Below are 21,976 nucleotides of genomic sequence, written 5' to 3'. Positions count from 1 at the left end.
GACGAGTTCGTGTATTTGGGCTCACTGGTGACCACCGAAAATGATACCGGTAGAGAAATTCAAAGACGCATTATGGCAGTCCAACTTTGGACTCCAGAGGACGCTCCGGTCGAATAAAATTCGCCACCGCACGAAGTTGATTATCTACAAGATGCTGATTAGACCGGTGGTCCTCTACGGCCACAAGACCTGGACTATGCTCGTGGAGGACCAACGCCCTTGGTGTTTTCGACCGGAATATGTTTCGTACCATCGACGGTGGAGTGTCCGGAATGTGGAGGAGGCGAATGAACCACGAACCACAGGCCTGTAGACTTGGAGACATACTTCAAGTCTCCGCGTACATCGTACGGGTTAGGCAAAAGATGTGCGTCTATCTTTAAAAACTGTCGCATTAATGGCCCTTCGCTCATTTTCAACTTCTATTCAATTTTCATACTGCCGTACTCTAACGGAACTTTCCACCTACCCTCTCCTTAATATCATTCTCTAGCTAATAAATTATCACACTAATACCCCGTTCACATTACAGCCTATATCACGTAATATAGGCTGTCTTGCAATGAGCACTCATACATAGGATTTCCAGTGAAAACTAGATGTATGAGTGCTCATTGCAAGACAGCCTATATTACGTGATATAGGCTGTAATGTGAACGGGGTATAAAGCTTCATGTTAGCATTTCCAACCAACTCTGATATCCTTTACATTTGTCAGATCATTTAATTTGAACAAAATGTGATAAAAAGTGTGTTGATATAGTCAGAACGAAAATTATATTACGTGTTTCAAATTTGTATATTCAAATCAAATGTAATAAAAACCGTCACTGAATATCTTAAATTTATGGTATTAGGATGTATCAGAATTTTGGAGATATTATTGTCAATTTCCCATAGTTGTAAACGTGGGACGATAAATGATACCGAATATTATGCAAATCGTACAAACACTTTGTTCTACAAAATTCATATTTATTTATGTTTAAGTTATAGTGATATGAGTATAAAAATTGCATTTAGAGCACATGTGATTTAAAATTTCATAAAAATTACATACTGCTTAAAATCTATTGTTTACTATTTTTCTGTGTTGCTTATAAGTAGAACTTAAAACTTGCTGAAGAAGCCAAGTAGTCAAATAAAAAAGTTGGGACTGAAAGTGTGTGTCCGTTTTATAAGTTGAACAGTTCTAAGCTTCATTAAGAAACATATTGCCTGCAAGAGTTTTATCCCACCCATTATATGTGGGTACTGTAGACCATAATTTGCACTTGTAGAGTGCTTTAAACCTCGAATAATGATTTTTGGGCGTAGGGTATCTAAGGCATATTGTAATTGACCTCTTCTGATTTGGACTAAGTTTGGAGGAGGCACTAACTTAAGTCCAAAATTTGAAAAAAAAATGTGCCGTTTGGAGCCCTTTGTCGAGATTTTCAAATGAGCACTACTTCCTTTTGTTAATATCTCCGGAGCAAAGCAGGTCACAAATAACATTAAATAGGTACTGTTTTCATAAGAAAATTAGATAAGAAATCTAAATCAGAAATTATTATATTTTAACAGTGTTGTCAAATATGTTTAATTCACGTTTGAATACTTTCATCTAATCTAATCTAATCCTATACAAACGCAGCCAGTACGAGAAAGCATCCTGGAAAATGTTTATGTTAGATAACGCCTAATCATTTTTCTTGTCAACATGGATGCTTGCAGCGTATATTTGATATGACACACACATCAAAACGGCTAGGCCTACTGCGTTGCATTTGCCGCAAAGATGATTTTGTGAAATTATTCGTGTTTAAATAAATATATTTAAACTGTGATGTATTGCGTGAATCTACAGGGGTGGACATTCCGTACTAAATGCTCCGAGTGATGTAAGAGTGAATGTAAAAATAATATGTGATGTAATGAGTGGTTTATATAATATCAGTGCTGCTAAAAATCATTTCTTCTACACCCAAATGAGCTGAAAATGAAGGAAACCTTGAAAGATAAACCAACTACCTGCATGAATTTGAATTTTGACATGATAACATGCTCTTGATCAAGGCAACCGCTGAGTATCGAAGTCAACAATTGTTTTTGTCCATTTAAAGATGCTTATTCATTATCGCCATTTCTGTTGTCATATCAATATTCATAATCATCTTGGTGGGGATGATTTTGAGTATCAAATGCGAAATGATTATTTTCTATTTTCACAAATATACCGTTGTGGAACGTGTTGTGTTGCTTTTTTTCACTGAGGTCGTTTGAAGATTATTGACTTTTGCAGAATTGATCGAGGTTTAAGGATCTGTAATCGATAATATTCAATGTAATCATTTATGGCTAAATGATTTTTTTTGCAATGATAATGAACTCATTTGTACGTTGACAGCGAAGATTTTCAAAATGACCGCAAATCATCTACACTGGGTAGAAGCTATAGTCAGTGCGTGTGATGGTAAATGAGAAAGACAGTCCGGAATTGTCTCTGAAAAACTGCTATGAAATGTCCTCATTCGGTCGCTTCTTATTGATGTGGCTGCATCTGACGATTAGATGTGGAAAGTTTAACGAAGATTTCTTTTTTCGTAACTGCCACCTGGGATCCAGCGTTTATGCGAGGGGGACAAATCAATGCTTTCTGTACATTATGTGGTGTAACGTGGATCCTGATGGGGATCTCTGAAGATTTGCATATTTTTTCAAACTTTTGGCAGATTTTTACTATAAGGAAGGGAAACACCAGCACTTTCTTAATTCAAGTATGAATCACACATTTTTATCAAAATTATTTTGTTATTTGATGGCATCATCGTGTTCCCCATTCTAATTTACATAAGAAACACTTCACACAAAAAGTAATTTGCGTTGTTTCTGAGATATTGCTTTTTGAACCAACGATTGTTATAAGTTATGAAATTTGTGTTGTTGTCTCTTCTTCTAAATAAATGAATAAATTCTCATCGCCTACTATTTTAAATGTATTTCGATGAAAAACACATGGGATATACATAATAACAAGATTTTTTTCACAGTGTTGTCACATTTAAATTTAGTTTTGTGACTGATACATTTAGACGTTACTATTTTAAGTGGGTGCAACTAAATATTCGGTAAGATTGCACCATTGCGTTCCGGTTTTTTGCGCCATTTTTTAACAAATAATTTTGAGATTTATTCATTTGAACATAATTGTACAACGAATATGGAACTATATTTTTTGGTGCAGTATTACCACACTTGTTTTACGCGTTCGAAATCTATAAAATAGATTTTCATCATTTTTCATGATTTTTATTTTTTAATTCCATCGTCGTGATCTATTGTCTATTATCTATTGCCAAGCTACACTAATACATGTCAGCTCAAGAAAGCTTTAATCAGTTTTAAATAAAACCAGAGCGATAACATTATAGTGGATTTATTTAGCACATTCCAAAATCGATCACAAGCGGCACTGCTATAAAATGAACTGTGCTTCTGGATTCTAACACACCACACTTTTTTTTCTCGTGCACCAAACTTCTTCTTCTTCTTAGCATTCCAAGATTATTGCTTATCGCAGCTTATTGCGTACTCTCAACCAGGACACTAACTAGATTCACGTTCTCAGTTATTAATTGAGAGCTTTCGATGCCTGTACCATTTTTGCATCAGTATAATTGTATGCCAAGGCAAGTACAATCATACTCTATGTCCAGGAAAGTCGAGAAATTTTTCAACCCGACAAATTCCTAGACTGGACCGGGAATCGAACCCAGCCACCTCCAGCATGATCTTGCTTTGAAGCTGCGCCTGAGCGTTCCCATCATCGTGAAACCAAATGAGCTACAGTTCTGAGGAGATGATTAGAACCTGATTTGGAATCGGTGGCGTTGTATGAGTAATTTTTCTGTGCATATCTTAGATCATACGGATCAAACTGTAGGCTAGGTTATAAAATCTACACACAAATGTTGGTGCTGCATAGATTAACTGTCGATTAATTGCATAAGTTTCTTCCCTAGGGGTGACCGTTTCAGCTGGCTATCCGTGCCACAAGCGCTGTTCGTAGTGGAGGATGCCAGTTACCTACCCATAGCTCTAGTTTTTCTCTGGTGGCTTTCTTTTCCCCTCCGCGCTATAGAATACGTTGAATATTATACCATGATGAAATATTTTAATCAGAACATTTAGCTACGCAAGCATTAATTTGATGTTTTAACGAAGACTAAACATATGGATGTAACTTTAATGTGATTTGTCGACACAAACACTACAAATGCCACTTACCCCCAAGTATACTTAATTATTTATTTTTAATGGTTCCACTGTAAAGAAAATCTTCCTTGAATCGACAAAATTATCATGCTCCATGATTATCGGTCTCGTATATTCCAGCATGCGTATTTTCGTGAGCTTCGTTCGTGTGTTATAATCCAATTGCTCCGGGTAAGCAACTATCAAAGAAATGTTCCATCGTAACCGCAGAGCAGATACAGCATACATACGTGGTTTTGCGCCACGACGCCCCCCTCCCCGGTGCTTGTTCTGTTCTCATACGTTCAAGTGCGGTTCTTTTGCCTCCCACGTAATCGTGAATATTACTTCTCCTATCCGGGGCTACTTTCCTTGAACAGCTCTCGTCGAAGCGTATCCACCTAAGTTATTTCTCTTTATCTCGGCCCACGTTTGCGGCAAATGTTGTTTTCTACCAGCTAACACACAGAAAGCTAAAAGAATGCCTTCGCGGCTTATGCTGGAGTGGTGACTGTTTTTCTAGAGGAAATTTTCATAACATCCTATGGACTTATAAGTGATGTTCGACATTGATTTTCCCTCTTTTTAACTACCGGTGATATATGTTTGATAAAAGCTTTAAATGAAATGTATGATGTTAACTAAACATCGCCGTTATAACGCAGAGGAGAAATCAATGAAGAAACTGGACAAATTTTTGTTAAGTTGCATTGAAAATTTCCTCTAGATTTGTATGTTTTAATCTTTCCATCTATGAGAAAAGCATAAAGCCTACATTATATCCGACTCAGCTCGACGATATACAAATCATATTTAATATCTTCGGAATCGGAGCTTCGATATGCTGGTGTGCCCAATGCCTTGGACCTCACAAAACAGCGCTTAAGTTCGTCATGATGCATATCATTATGGTGGTTGTATTGAAAACGTATACTTGACCGGGAAATGCAATATCCTCTAACAGTTTTGTGCAGTGCTGAGATCTATCGTTGTCATTGACAGACTTTCACCTGATATTGACAAAATTGTTTTTCACATAGTCACTGATAAAGTTGATTTTCAAGAAAACTTTCGCCCAAATCTCATTCATTTTTTCGTCAATGACATAGGTTCACCTGGTAACAAAAAGTGTAATTTCGTGCCTTCTGTGTCACATTATTATTATCCAAGCTGTTCCGGACGTAGCTGCCTGTTTACTTCAACGGTTCCATGTAATTGCTTCGCTCAAGTCATTTAATGACGGTTAAATTTAGCTATTAAATTTTTTACATGGTTTGCCTTGACGATGACTGTTAGCTCAAATGAGTGACCAAAGCAGAATTGTGAATATCGTCGTGTATTGTCGAGAGTTTGCAGCACTGGTTTTGTATACAATATTTGTAAAAATTGTCACATATCGGATTTTGGAATAAGTTTGCCGGAATACAAGTTTGCTCATTTAAGGAAAGACGTAAATGATTATCTGGGGGAGGTTTGGTTTGACAATATTCATTTAAAAAAAAGTAAATTGTTCGCTGTACTATATTTATTGTGTTTAGGCCCACATTTGTCACATTTGGTAATGTGGCGAATGCTTTCGGGAAAGTGGCCACAATTTTCCATTTTACAACGCTTGCCTTATAGTCAGATCTTTAATTTGCAAGAAGCGCCAGATCTCACTGTAGGTGGATTAAATTCGTTTCTCCAACATTTTTCCGCACCCTAGAGAATATATCCTTTGTCTTGGCGCTGGCTGGCTCCTGCGTTATTAGCAAAATAATATTTGATTTTTCCCTATTTGCTTGGATTTGCATTTCAGCTTTTCATCGGCTCAGTTGTCGTACGCTTTCATAAATATATCCTCCACACTCACATTCGTTAGAACCTTAATATATATCCATCTGAGCTATCGCGCGGAAAAACCATTGCTTTCTTGTTGTTGATTTTTTTTGCATGAGGATTACCACGATAGGTTGACTCTTTCTCAGGCAAGCTTTGAATAAACATGGACATTAGACTGCTGCAAAATTTGAAATTTTCGCTCCACAGTGTTCAAACGGTTTCAAATTGGGCCCTGATTAGCCTCCAAAAGTTTAAACTCATTTGATAAGAAACTGACTTGGCACCAACCATTTGAAGTTTATATGGGAATTACTATGGGAAAACAAAACTTTTTGTTCGCTGCCTTCTAGCCTTTTTACATATTGTACTGTTAACAAATTCTATTGCTATTCATATCGGAATTTTTATCAGCTACCATTTTGCAGAAAATTGTTTTTCAGCCAAACGTCAAATTAAATAGTTGTTGATTGTTTAAAAGATTGATAATCTTATGGCAAGATTAAGCAACTGTATTGTGGGCAACACTGTATTATGCAGTGTGACATAGTAGCCATGATTTTTGTCCTCTATTCTACGCGCCATAAACACCAATGTTGCCTGCTGAACAGTTGATTGAGCATAATCATAAGACATCAGTGACTTGAATCATTGATATTTTTTGTTCCTTACATTTGATCGAAAAGTGGTCTTCAACAAAATTGTAGCTGAGAATTTTCAACAAGCTCAGCTGTCATTTTTTAAAGTAGATTGAACTGGTGAATTTTGAGATAGATATGAACCGAAATAATGGTTTCTCCATAGTAATTCTCAAGTAACCTTCAAATGGTTTGTGCCAAGTCAGTTTCTTACTAAATTAGTTCAAATTTTGGGAGGCTAATCAGGGCCCAATTTGGAACCATTTGAGCACTGTGGAGCGAAAATTTCAAATTTTGCATCAGTCTAATGGACATCAGTATCCGGTTGCGGGCGGAAGTAATGCTTAATATCAAATTTTTCGACTATGGGATGGGATGGTAAACGAGACTCGATTGTTAAAGGACCCCTTTCCACACTTTCTTTTATCATTTCTGTCAAACTTGGCGTAATAAATCGCTTAGGTTGTTTTGAAGTTTGCTGTCTCAATCTTGTAGTTTAACAAAAGAAACTGCTCATGGAAATCCAGCGAATTTCCTGATTTCATTCTGCACGGGTTATCCTGCAGAATCAATTTATTATGCACTAGCTTAGCGATGAGAATTTATACACTTGTTTTTAAAACTTTGACCGCACAGAAAAAGTCCCATACATCACGTTTAATGACCGTTGCAATGAACCATCATTCCGCTGCAGACAACCACAAATCACCCTCGAATCAGTTCAGAAACCGTGCTGTTTCGCGAAGCATGCCCATCGGATCCTGATAGATTTTCCGTCTACCCCGGAGGGACAGTCTCCGTCAGTCGTCGTTGTCGTAGTTCGGGAGAATAAAAAATGGTCGAAAATGTGTTCGTGAAATAGTGGCATCCGAGAAAGTGACTTCGTATTGCAGACCAAACGGAATTGGATAAATATATATGCACATGTTAACCACATTTTCCGGCAGTGTTGGGTTGGGTTGGGTTGGGTTTGTGTACATGGGTCGGGAATTTAACCAACTGAAGTTGTGGAGAGAATCAGCCCAGTACAAACCAGTGGATTTATGGCAGTTATTTTTATTGTTACTACCGACAACGCCGTACTTGGAAAGAGGTGGGGTGGGGGCGCTCCAGAAAGTGCTGCCAGATTTGACTTTTGGTGGTCCCATCCAATGCTTATTCTGCTTCTTGGCTATTCTGCTACAAAACAAATGTTGAGTGGTAAAGTAAATTATCTTTAGAATGGTTTCCGGTGCATAAACTTTCTAGCACTTTATGTTAAAAATATCAGGTTAAAAATTGGGTCAAAAGTTGTTGTTCTATGATTTTTATCAATTTTGAAGTGCCAGTTTGCATTTTTAATTGAATTTTTTATGAAAAATATTTCTATGAAATAATTAATCTTTAAAAGTTTTTTTTTGCATTTTAACCCAATTTTTTTATATCTTTATTGAGAAGACTTTCAGCCCTGGGAATTCAAATTTGCCGGAAAAAAACCGGTAAAAAGCGGGAAACCCCAAATTGCACCGGGAAAGATCATCATCATCCCAAATAACAATTTTAATTTTATCATAGTTTTGCAGGCCGTAATTTGGTCTCGAAGAATCATTTAAACATTTAAAATGTTACTTGGAATCAATCAAATTTATATCACATAGGGGAAATGGCTCTAATCTTGGCCTATGGATCTAAGATTGGACCCATCGCTAAAAATCTGCTTTTTATCAATTTTATCTGGATGAACGCGTCATTGGGACGGTACTTATGGATAGTTTTGGTTGCTATAGGAAATTTAGTCGATTGCTGAATTTATGTATGGGCCCAAATTAGGGCATTAAGGCCGACATTACATCCATTTCCCCTAAACCATTATATTCTCTAGTTTACATAGGGTTAACTACCCCATTTTCGGCCTATTAAGCATAACCCGCACTTAGTCTTTCTTAATCTAGTTCAGTTCAGTACCAAACGGAATGTTACTATTACTGATGGCTTTCAAATTTATTTACCTTTCCGTACGTACCGTAAGATTTGAAAACGAAAAACCAATCGTTGAGATATTGTCAACACTGCTTCTTGACGCCAAACTCGGCCTACGGATTTTAAACTGTGCCTAACGCAATTGAAACGCCAATGAATTCACTTCTGTCTATCGTATGAAGATAACAATTGATTCGGTCGGAGCGCTTCTTTTGTTTTTGGGAATAATGGATGCAAATCTTCATGTTCTCATTGACTTCGTTCGGTAGATTGTTAACTAAAGTATCGTACGAAACGCATAATTGACTTGTTAATTCTGAAATCATGGATTTATTTGAAGTTTTCTACTCGATATGCCCAAAATGGGCGATTAGGCCGAAGTAGTTTTCTACCCTACCTGTAAAGTGTAAAAAAATCATAAAAATTACAAAAACTCTATTCTTTACTCTCACTTGCAATCTGTTCGAGCTAGGGACAAGCGGCAATTTTGTCGTTGCTCCTACTTCGATAGCTTCCAGAATAAATTTTTAGAATTTCATTTGGTGTCATTGAAGAAAAGTGCTTGAATTATTTTGCTTCAGTTTTCCGAGTGTAGTACTAGTACTAGGTACTAGGGCTGAGCGATACTTATCCTGTTACGAACCTACTTGAAGATAGAGAAGCAGATTCATTTCATCTCAAACTCCTTGCATGTCCGATCATGATTGGCATGCAAATGTTCGACACCGGCACAATCAGTGAACTAAAAAAATTCTGACTTGGTTAGTCTAGAGATAGATTAAAAATTAATTTCTGTACTTTGTGCTAACCATGTATCAATATTAGAACATATCTCAATACCGAGGTTAGTCTGTAAACTGAATCCATACTTAAACGAATGATTTGAGAGTGTTAAAGTGACTATAATTTATAAAATAAACATCTGATGTGATGTGGTGTGATGTGAATGGAACCCACCATCAGTGCAAGGATTACCTTTGACTGCAGATACTTCACTGGTTGTAAAGTTTTACCTGATGGTTTGTTGCAGCAGGGTGAATCAACTTCATTGAAGAGCTTTGGAAGACAAACGACAAGATGTACGTCTATCAACACGTGACAAGGGACTGGAAAATCCACGTACCCTTGTCCAGTCTACAAATCCTTTGAAACCCTTAAGCTGCCCCCCCCCCCCAAACCCAGCATATATATGTTTGATTCATGAAATGTATTCAAAAAAGGGTTATTTAGATAGAACAATCTTCAACTGGAACGTGCTCACTAAAACAGTATATCTGGGAGCGCATTCCCGATGCTTAATTTTCTCTAGATTTAAAAAATAAACATCTGATCCCTAGAAATTTTGGAAAACCTAATAAAAAAACCAAATATATTATGGGGCTTTCACAATCGAAAATTAATTTGATGATAAATCATCACTATGGCCCGGTGGTCGGAGGTGAGGCCAGCAGCTCATTACTCTATTCATACTGCATTGGACATCCCGTATCCAACATGTGTGATGTAGAACAGAGACGAGTTGTGTTTGTTCACATCGACCGATACTGAGTGGTTGCGGTGCAAGCACATATCGTCGGTAATAGACGATTGTTGTGTATTGAGAACGCTTGCGCAAAAAGACTAAGGGAGGGAAACGGATTCGAAACTCATATGTCATTAGCCAAATACATCCGTAGACCATAGGTCCACCGTTGTATAATTGGCAATGCACCCATGTACTGAATGGGAATTGTGGGTTCGAATCCCACCGGTGCCCTTAGATTTTTCGCAAATTTTCTCACACGCACGTCTCTTGCCGATGATATGTGCTAACCTCTCAGTATCTTCTAACTGTCGCATATAACAAATTAGTTACTAAGGTTACATTTTCACTACCAATGTTGAAAGTAACGAATTTGCCTTTTTTAAATCACATCACAACGCTTACTTTGGTAACAAATTTATGTAAGAAAGATTAATTGGAAATCAGCGAGTAAAATGGGTGGTCACTCAAATGAGAAAAGCGGCAGAACCAAGAATCGAAGCCAACCGAAAAAAAAGGGAATTAGGTTGCAACTTCAAAATATTTATAATTATATATCTATAATATATAACATATCTTCTATATTTTTACCTAATTCTGCTTAACTTGTTAACTATATGTTCCTTGTCCTACCTATGTATGCAAACCGATTTGTGCTTTTCAGAGATAAAACACTTAACGACTTAATTTTCCTTAGTTATAATTTTTTTAGGGGATTTTACTGACTCAAAATTTCTCGCATGAAGAGTTTTCCTAGACCTGGATCTAGATTATTTTGTAAGCATGAAATCTTAACAACTGTTCGAAGTCTCAGAATTTTAATAGCTATTTCCCCAATCCTGAATGTTGAATTTCTTTGAAGGAGCCTGAGAAAATTTTCAATCCCTGAATTACCTATGTGGATAATTTCTACATTTCTAGGTAATAACACTTCATTTGATATATTTGTATTTTGTTTGGATTTTCCTTAGATCATCCCAAGTTGCCTTCAAATATACTTCGTGTTTCGTGATTCCACTGAATAATGTTATGATTCCCACTGGCATTTCATTAAAATATTTATAACTAATAGCTATCAAAATTCTCTGTATACCACTTTTGGAATCCCCTCAAGGAAATTATTAGAATCCACTATACAATTATCTTAGTATTCTTAATAATTCTCGCGAATTTTCCCTTAAATTTATCGAAATGATTCCATTTAAAAGTTACCGTTTTGAAATTAATCCTTTGAATATCGCTAAGAATTTCCTTGAAGTTCACCTCAGAATGCAAATATTCGAGCAGTTTAAAATGACTTGGCCGTGGGATAATATTTTGAAAAAATTCTTCTAGAACCTCGAGAAAATAACTTAACGTAAAGATTCTTTTAAGATTATTTGAAAAATGCTCATGGGGATTTCCTTGCATTTCTCTTCTCAATTCCATTTCTTAATTTTTTTTTTTAATTCTTTATTTAAGAGATTTTTAGCCTTAGGCTAGTTCATCTCTAAGTCCATTTCTTAATTGAGAATTACATGTTTGACCTTACTTTATACTGTAGTCTTTTGGGTCAAAAGTTAAGCGAAATAATAATCTATGCTGAACCGTTGAAAGTAAGGATTTGCGTTTTATCATGCGATAAAACTTGTGATGGTACTTGGGATAATTTACCATATTTAGCTGTTTCAATTAAATTGGGAAAACAAGGTTAGTCAACCTGGAATAACCGAAAAAACAGGTATTTAAATTCTTTAATCGAAAGGCCATAGCGTATTTGCTCTAAGAATACATTTACTAGTCCGGAATCAACAAATTTCAAATGCCCAGATTTTAGAGAAATTCAATGTCCCAAATCATGAAATCTTTTCTATATTTTTGAAACATAACTTTCTTCTAGGACTGTGAACTAACATTCTTACGTAACGTAAATTATTATAGGTTTTCTTAATTTGTTTGTAATAGAGATCGCGAATCAATAAGTCCCAGTGTTTAACAAAAAAATATCCAATATATTTAAAATGTATACCAGAATCTTAAAATTTTTTTCAAGATCAAGATTTTAAATCATTAACGCATGTACATTTTTCTAAGTGGGAATGCTTTCCTCTTTCCAAAATAATGATAATTTTCCTTAGACTACGATCTAGAACAGTTGTATAGGTTTCAAAGGTATGAAGATTTGTCTATGTTTGAAGTTTTATAGAAGTTCATGTATTCGAGATCTTTAAAATTGCTTGACTTAAAATTGACATATTTGTCCTAGATTTTGAACATTTTTCTCTGCGCCTCATTTTTTTTCAATATTTCCTAATACATTTATACGTTCAATCTTTCACATCCTTAAATTCATTCTAATAATCAATTCGCGATCTGAATCTAAATTCAACTTATTAAATGATTGGTTTCCAAAAAATCTATTCAGAAAAATGAGTGCTGTGTGAGGAAATGGAGTAAGTTTATGATATTTATCAAAGCGGGTCGGATTCAACGACAGATCGGAACCACATCTTTCATATTTTTCCAATCAATAAGTGTCACTATTGATAATTGTTTGATTGTTTTAAACTCAATTTTGGTCACTTTTATCGTTATTTTATTCAATAAAAACACCACTATTGCATAAAATACCCACTACCAGCCCTGCAAAGTAGACGTATTGTAGAGCAGTTCGGCTGACACAATTATTTCATTATCTCTAAAGGGTTATTTCTGAACGCCTTTTTTGTTTAAGGCCGTTTTTTTTTAATAACCGGGAACCAAGCAATTAAGAAAATAAATGAATATCGACCAATCCAGGCTTTTTCGTAACCTCTGCGGCCTCCCAATGAGGGTAGAACTAGCCAACTAATTGACAGCACGATTTTCCCAAATCGTAAAATGGCGCTTCTTTATTCCATTATATTGCACATACTGTGCCAGAATATCCCAATTCTGGTTTTTTGATAACCTCCGTGGTTTCCATTAATTAAAAATTGATTCTCTTGATCTTTTTTTTATTGCGGTCATCCAAGCTCGTTTAATACGAGCTTTTTTCAATAAAGCTCACTTTATCATTGAGCTATTCCCGTCATTAGCAGCTCAGATTTTATGATATAATCTGTGCCTGGTTCCTGACAGTCCAATTATTTAGAATTGGGCCCCTGGCATGATTCACAAAATTTGAGTACCGCATTTGAGACAGGAATTACTCAACACGCTGGAGTCTTACGCATGGAACAGTGCGGACAACTGCACGTCTTACCTCGAGGTCGATCAGCAATCGAAAGAGGTTGATCTAACGGTGTTGCTGGCTTCTGGGCCTTGATAACATGTTTCCAGTATCATGCAGTACGTCATCGAGGAGTGTTGCCTACAGCCTAATTATGCTACTCCTCTGACGAGGTTATTCTCAGTAAAAGTACAGTTGTTACGGTTGAAATCAGTGTGAATATATCTGAAGAAATGCAGGTGGTGCTAGTGTGAAGGGAATACCAAGATAAAGTATCAATGCTTGCTCTAGATTACTCCTAGACGTGTAAATGTGTATCAATTTATGGTGCTCCAAAGGCCCAACAACAGCTATCAAATGAACTACAAGGGAACAGTATGACAGTCGTTTGCCACCCCTGCTGGGCACGCTGTACACTATTTCAGTCAGTAAGGTTTCACTGGGGTTTTGAACTGCGGAACTGTTCGGTAAAATTTTAAAAATCTATAGAAAATTTAAAAATGACAAAATTTATTCCAAACTTGTACAGGCTTAGTTCTGTGAACCCCATTTAATGATAGAAAATAAATTTTGATAGTTTCAGCAATTCAAAAACCTAGGAAAAAATACTTACTTTTTTTAAATAATCTTAGTGTGTAAGTTAAAAGCTTTCCTTATGGAATTCATTTAATTTCCACTTTTTTTTTGAGTGGAAATCACAAATTTTATAATTTTTCCGAATAATAGAGCTGCACAAAAATGTTTATGGATAAATTACCGTGAAAAAATTACAGAACCACACAGGAAGAATTACTTACAGTACAGTTAGTTACAAACAATGTTTTCCTACGCTATTACAGGAACAGTTCTCCGGAAAAGGATTACTTTTCCTTTATGGAGTGATTTTCCCAAAAAACCGCCCTTGGAGAATTTTGCAAAAATCATCATTTAAATAGTTCTTACTTTGAAATGTAGGTGGCGAAAGGTAGTAAAAGTTTCACTGCAGGATGCCAATAAACATCTTGTTTTTTTCCGAAGTGAATGGTATTTTTGGTTGTTCCATTTCATAGATGCATTAAGCACAAATTACGTATGGGTCATTCCGTGTCCGAGGCACGTGAAATTGATCTCTTCCGATTTGGACCAAATTTGGAGGAGATGTTTGGTCAGACTTTTATGAATGCAAATGTTTGTGCCAATCTAAGCACCCCTTTGGTCCAGGGGAGTATTTTCTATTTTTCGTGATTTTCATGAAAGCATTGGGAACTTTCTTTTATCAATATCTTCGGAAAAATAAAGCTACAGCAGATACAGCATTTTCAAGCAAAGAAAGTCAAAAGTAATGAGAAAATGTGTTTTTTTTTTCAATTTTCTTATCGCTCGATTTTCTAAGTAAAAGAACTCAATTCGCTCGCCTACTCTTTTTAACGATTTTCTTTGTAATTGTGAATCATAATATCGGATTTTTTCGTCATGCGGTAGAGTAACATAACGGCCAACCTTTCCTAACTAAAATAATCGTGCACAAATGTAACTTTTGCGCATTGAAAAGCGTGCACAAAAGTGACTTTTGGTCATGCTTTTGAGTATTGCCTTGCCCTTATTTTCGCCCCAAACTACCCGAAAATGATTTGTGTCGTGCATAACCACATAGGCATTCAATTCCTCATACAAATTGTAGTCTCTTTTCTTTTATTATAAAGACATTTAGGCACAGGTTGGTTTACCTCTTTAAGCTGTATTTTAATGAATAAATATCCCATCATATCCAGCGGCATTTTGGGATAATTTTAAATGAGTTAACCATACCGGCAGCACTGCCAGTCACTAGCACACAACAATGGCTTTGCACTCCAGAGACCATCGAACCGCGCGTGTACATCAGTGCCCAAAATGGCTGCAAGCCATTCCCCGGTAAAAGCCAGAAGTGCTTTGGTCCGTTCAGTAACTTATTTATTTCTGGTAGTTTTGTGTTTTGGTTGTTTAATTTTAATTGGATTTTTTACAACCTTTGTTTTTTTTGGCACTTTTTTCCCTTCCACCTTGCTCCTTTCATTCAGTTATTATATCGTCTTCCGAATTTCCCGCGGTCAAACAAGTGTAATCTTCACGGAAATAAATTTAACAGCTCTGTCAGTACCGTCGATATACTAATTTACTGTTTGCGAGTCATTTAACCGCGTCGTCGTTGTTTTTCCATCCCGCAGCTGTTTGACCGTTGGTTGGAGCCGGCAGGCGTGTGGGCGGTGGATGCTCTTCCGATCTTCCGCAGCTTTTTTTCGGGCCATGCCGGCCTGTTTGAATGTGCTCGTGAATGAGCAAAACGAGAACAGTAATTTAAACAAGAGCCTTTCGCTGGGGATGGGGGCGCACGTTATTTATGCCCGCGAGCAATTAAATTTCTTGTTTGGAATTGTTTGTTTTAATTTGCACTCGTGTGTTAGCGTAGGCTTACGCATTCTACTAGAGGGGGCCAAATGAAGTCGGGGCCTATGGCAAATTATAAACCTAATAATGTTTGGGCCTTTTGAACAAATGTAGAACGAATGCCAGGAGAAAGTATGGCAACCCTAGTAAAAACAACCATAAGAAATAGCTTAACGACGTGTTAGGGGTATCATCCAAACCATTTGTGGGATGGTTCTACCATCTGGGTTGCCGTTCGTTTATGGTATTTGTTTATTAGGGAAATTTCATTTATTAATTGTTGTTAACATAGCCAGCACTTGGATATCGTGCATAAATTTATCATAAAAATATGATTATAGTTTTAATTAGAATTCGAATTTCCAATTCATACTTCTTAAAAAAAAAAACAAATACTAATCAACTCGTTTATCTTTACTCTTTTACAGATTATCCTACAATTTCCGAAAGGACTGATCTGATGAGCCACATTCCATCACTTATTAAAGTACATACTCAAATCGATATTTACGAAAGCTAGATTTTGCTTATCAAAAAAAAATAACTACTAGGATAAGACAATTTGTAATTATACCTTTAACCATCCGGTTTAACAAGCATTGGTTTTGACCCACTGGAGATATGCACATTTTTTACTAGATTGAAAAGTGTGAAACAAAAATCAGTGAACGTTTTATAATGAGGTAAACCAGTAACTATAGGTAACAGCGTAAAAGTGCATCTCGTGAACAACTAGTGCGCCACAAAACCAAGAAGAATTCAAACAATGACGTGCTAATTATCCACGAGCTATCCATGGATACAGTGTGAGTGTGAAACAAGTGGATTCTACCGTCTGCTGGAGGTGCTTATTATAGTAGCAGGGTGTCAAAGTTGCATCCTCAAGAAGCCTTTGCCATCATGTTGTCGTCGACCACTTCACAGCGACCGCATCAACGGCTTGTATACCGACATACCGTTGCATTCGTTGTTGTAACCGTGTTTGTTGTTGGAAACTTATGTGCCTGGCAGGAAAATGTCCGACCGAAGCTCTACGTATCACTAGGTAAGTGTTTTTTTGTATAGTTGCTAGCAGATTTTGTTCGGCATAAAAGCCATGAATTTTACGTAAAGCTTACCGCCACGAAAATAAAATATTTTTTGGTATGTTTTGATTTTTCTAAAAATATTGGAAAGTTATCAACAATCTTAGAAAATCCGTTTTTTTCCTGTCATTCTTCAGAAAACTTCCAAGTAAAAACATCTATTTTGTTATTTTACAAAGTTGGGTAAAAAACAAAACCGTATATATGGTATTTTAATATATAAACAAGGTGAACATATTTAACTCGTGAGCATTCCAACACGACAATGACAACCAATCATTCATTAGTGAGCGAACTCCATAGGATAGCTTTTTTTAATTTCTGGTGGGCGATGAAGACAGATTTTTCTTGATGTGACATAGGAAATCTGAAAATAGTATCACTTAAGTATTCTGATTTATTGATTCGTCTTAAATCAATAACAGATGGGCAGGGCAGAGCAGGACAAATGTTCACCCCTATTTCTTACATAATTATAAGAGTTTTAAATTTCTGTAACGTTAAAGATTTATGAAAATTTGTTAGCTTCTGAGCATAAATTATGGCCTCTACACCATTACACCAGATGGTAATTTGCTCTAGTGACATTCGAAAGACCATCGGAAAATGACACGGCTCGGATCAAATCATGTTTTAATAATTCCGAACCATATGTAAAATTTAACGTTTTCTCAACGTAAATAGGAATAATAATTAGGGACAAAAAAATCTTCGGCAAAATGACTCATCCAGCAACTTTTTTGGTGGCAAAATTACCCACTCACAGTATGTAATACCAGTACATTTATCGTATGAAACTTTTTAAGGGGATGTAAGAAATTACCAGCAAATCAAACAAAGGATTTGGAAACATTTAAATGGTTTTGGATCTAGATTTTTTAAAGAATAAACGACTTCCTAATGTTTTGAAACTTAAACTAAGGCTTAAAGGAATACTCCAGATTTCAGATTTATATTTTTGCTGCCGAGAAAATGCTTACAAACTGTTTGAACTTCAGAGTTGGTTGGAAATGCTAACATGAAGCTTTAGTGTGATGATTTATTAGCTAGAGAATGATCTTTAGAAGAATGTAGGTGGATAGTTCCGTTAGAGTACGGCAGTATGAAAATTGAATAGAAGTTGAAAATGAGCGAAGGGCCATTAAAGCGACAGTTTTCAAGATGACGCACATTTTTGCCTGTGGACTTGGAGACATACTTCAAGTCCCCGCGTACATCGTACGGGCTAGGCAAAAATGTGCGTCATCTTGAAAACTGTCGCTTTAATGGCCCTTCGCTCATTTTCAACTTCTATTCAATTTTCATACTGCCGTACTCTAACGGAACTATCCACCTACATTCTTCTAAAGATCATTCTCTAGCTAATAAATCATCACACTAAAGCTTCATGTTAGCATTTCCAACCAACTCTGAAAATCGTTAACTTCGCGTATGAAGTAACATAAAAAACACTTTGAATGTTTGAACTTGTCAAATTTGTAATATCCTGCCCAACAAACAATTTTAGCTGATTAAATGCTGCAATATTTTAGCAGAAGAAGCAAATATTTGCCTGAATAATGTCCTATTCAGCTTTAATTTTGTTGTGAGCAGTGTTTTAGTAAGGGCTTACTACCCCCTTGGCAAACCGTTAAAATTGGCATCCCTTTCCTAACTGATAAATCCAAGTGCTTCTAAATATGAAAAGGAAATTACTTTTATGGGATTCCCTATTCTTCTGACATTTACTTGAAATTCTCCTCAAAATTTCGTTGGAATGCTCCTAGTGATTCATTGAAATTTCCCTGAAAACAGAATAAGAATTCTCATCAGCATTCTGTATGTGAGCAGTTCCTCGCCTAATGACGAATCGATCAGACTCGACCTTGCATGAATCTTTGCATAAATAAGCTATGTAGGTGGCTCCTACCATGAACTGTATGGGCTTGGTATTCGCCCAGGTAACAAATTGATGCTTAACAAGTGTTCTTTCAACGATTTTAATTCAGGCTTAGTTTTAATAATTGTTGTACATAGACCACTTTAACCTTTGTTCAGCTTTTAAACATCTAAATCTGGTGATTTTAATCAGCCCAAAGCTTAACAACAATCTAAATTATAAGCTTTTCAATGCATTAATCAACAGTCTTTTTCAGTCCGCATCGTGCTCTCTTGCCGTGCGGATCTATTTGCTTTTTGCTGAAGGAAGTGTTACTACTACCTAAAGCTACAACAAATTTAAACAGCACTTTTCAGTGCTCAACCTGTAAAAATTTTCTACCTTGTTCAACTCTTATTCCTCTTCGATCCTTGTTTGGACCCTACCCGAGGTAATCCTTCTTGGATATCGATTTGGAAAATTCCTCTTCGATCCTTCAGATTCTTATAGTAATCTGCTTGGAAGTCGATTTGGATAAAAATTTACTGCCGCCATGGCGCCTAAACGCAAAAGAAAGGGGCAAACTCTTGACCCCCCTTCTGATGAAATTAATTTGAGTAATCAATTCGATTTGCTCACGGATGATGAGAATGATCCATCATCCAAGAAAAATTCTAGTAAACTTTCCCGGCTTAATGCCAAGAAGGAAAAGATTCCCCCTATTGTGATAACCACTACCGATTTCCATGCTCTTCGCATGGAACTTTTGAATTTCGTGAAAGTTAAGTTTTCACTACAAATTGGACGTCGGGGTGAATGCCGTGTATTGGCTGAAACCTTGGACGGATTTAAATGTCTTCTCAAGTATCTTACTGAGAAGAAGCACAAATTTTTTACTTACGACACCAAAACTGAACGTGTGTTCAAGGTTGTCATGAAAGGACTGCCCAGTGGTGAATCCCTGGATCAGATCAAAGATGAACTGGCAAAATTACTTGGAGTTGTGCCACTCCAAGTAATCAAAATGAAAATGAAATCCCGTCCTGGCGATTCGCGCAACGGTATTTCTAATGATTTTTATTTAGTTCACTTCAAGTCTAGTGAACTAAACAACCTTAAGGCCTTAGAAAAAGCTAGCCTTATGCTCCATGTCCGAGTGAAGTGGGAACACTTCAGGAAGACTGGAGGAAATTTCCAAAACCTCACCCAGTGCCGTAAGTGCCAGGGATGGGGTCACGGAACTAAAAATTGCTACATGCCAGCTAAATGCATGAATTGTGGTGATTCCTCTCACGCAAAGGACGACTGTCCTGTGAAGGAAGATCCTAAGAAATTTAAATGTTCAAATTGTGGTGAAAACCACAAATCCAATTTTTGGGAATGTAAGACTCGCAAAGCGATCCTACAATCTCGTTCTAACCGTCAGGTAGGAAACGCTCCACGTTTCCGACCAGGTACAAATTCCTCTGCTGTTAACAACGGTCAGCGAGGAACAAATTCTACATTCGTACCCGTAGGTACAAATATCTCCCCTGCTTCAAATGTTTCATCTGTACCTACTCCCCTCGCTGCTAACAATGTTCAGCGAGTTAATGGAGCTACCTATGCTGCTATTGCAGCGGGTAGAAATCAAAATACTAACCAACGTTCTAACGGAAATTTTGACAATTTTGACTTAGGAAGCATTACTGCCCCCAAAATGGAATTTTTACAGAAATCATTAATTGACATGATTTCTGATATGCTTAAATCTAACTCCATGTTTGATGCTATTCAAACTGGAGTAAAATTTGCAAATAATATTGTCATGACTTTAAAATTCAGTAATGGATTTTAAAGCATTAAATATTGTAAATTGGAATGCTCGATCTCTTAAAGATAATGAAGACGAGCTATTTAACTTTTTGCGAGTTCATAACGTGCATATTGCCGTTATAACTGAAACGTTCCTTAAACCTGACCATAAGGTTAAGAAGGACGCAAATTACTTGATTTATAGAAATGATCGTCTTGATGGACCCTGTGGTGGCGTTGCCATCATTATTCATAGGCGAATCAAACATAAAATTCTTTCTTCATTTGAAACCAAAGTTTTTGAAACTTTGGGAGTTTCTGTTGAAACAAAATTTGGACAACTTACGTTTATAGCTGCCTATTTGCCATTCCAATGCGTAGGCCAGCAAAAGAATTTTCTCAAGGGTGACCTCCAGAAACTTACCCGTCATAGGTCTAAATTCTTCATTATTGGTGATTTTAATGCAAAACACCGCTCATGGAATAATGCTCAAAGCAATTCCAATGGTAATATTCTGTTTGATGATTGTTCTGCAGGTTATTACACTATTCAATATCCAAACAGCCCAACATGCTTTTCTTCTGCAAGAAATCCCTCCACTATTGATTTGGTCTTAACTGATTCATGTCAACTTTGTAGCCAATTGGTTACCCATGCTGACTTCGGTTCTGATCACCTTCCAGTAACTTTTGAAATATCCCAAGAAATAATTTGTAATCCCAACAGCTCTACTTTCAATTACCATAGAGCTGATTGGGAGCAGTATCGAACATTTATGGAATATAACTTCGATCCAAACATTCCTTTGCAAACCAAAGATGAAATTAATTATGCTCTTGAATCTCTGACTACTTCTATAGTTGAAGCAAGAGCTGCCTCAGTACCAAAATGCGAGGTTAAATTGGATTCAATTATAATAGACGATGATCTTCAGCTCTTGATCCGTCTTAAAAATGTCCGTAGGAGACAATATCAAAGAACACGCGATCCTGCCATGAAGGTTATCTGGCGGGATTTGCAAAAACAAATTAAAAAGCGATTCTCTGCCCTGAGGAACAAAACTTTTGAAAATAATATTTCTAAATTAGACCCGAGTTCCAAACCCTTTTGGAAACTCACAAAAATTTTGAAAAAACCTCAAAAGCCTATTCCAGCGCTTAAAGAAGGTGGTAAAATTTTGATCACAAATTTGGAAAAAGCTCAGAAACTTGCTAAGCAATTCGAGAGTTCCCATAATTTCAGTTTGGGTCTTACTAGTCCTATTGAGAATCAGGTTGCTCGGGATTATCTGAATATTTTCTCTCGGGAAAATATTTTTGATGATTCCTGGGGGACTGATTTGGACGAAGTAAGGTCTATAACTAAAAAGTTTCAAAATATGAAAGCTCCAGGTGATGATGGAATTTTCTATATCCTCATCAAAAAACTCCCAGAGAGTACCTTGTCTTTCTTGGTAAAATTATTTAACA

At 36.4% G+C, this 21,976-nt stretch overlaps 1 protein-coding gene across 5 annotated transcripts in view; it reads left to right on the top strand.

Annotated features, from left to right (window-relative positions):
- Positions 1–21,976, top strand: part of Sema1a (semaphorin 1a) — a 464,598-nt gene that overhangs the window by 37,236 nt on the left and 405,386 nt on the right. For all 5 annotated transcript variants that reach the window (XR_010517657.1, XR_010517655.1, XR_010517654.1 and 2 more), the window contains exon 2: positions 16,198–16,814. Coding sequence is in view for 1 of the 5 variants with exons in the window: in XM_065222649.1 (XP_065078721.1) it covers positions 16,670–16,814 (145 nt within the window). In the remaining 4 variants the exon portion in view is untranslated. The remainder of the gene's footprint in view (positions 1–16,197; positions 16,815–21,976) is intronic.

The sequence above is a fragment of the Ochlerotatus camptorhynchus genome, unplaced genomic scaffold (assembly GCF_037179485.1).
Source record: "Ochlerotatus camptorhynchus isolate MF236.1 unplaced genomic scaffold, CSIRO-AGI_Acam_v1.1 ptg000176l, whole genome shotgun sequence".
NCBI lineage: Eukaryota > Metazoa > Arthropoda > Insecta > Diptera > Culicidae > Ochlerotatus > Ochlerotatus camptorhynchus.
This window is presented reverse-complemented; position numbering and strand designations above follow the sequence as displayed.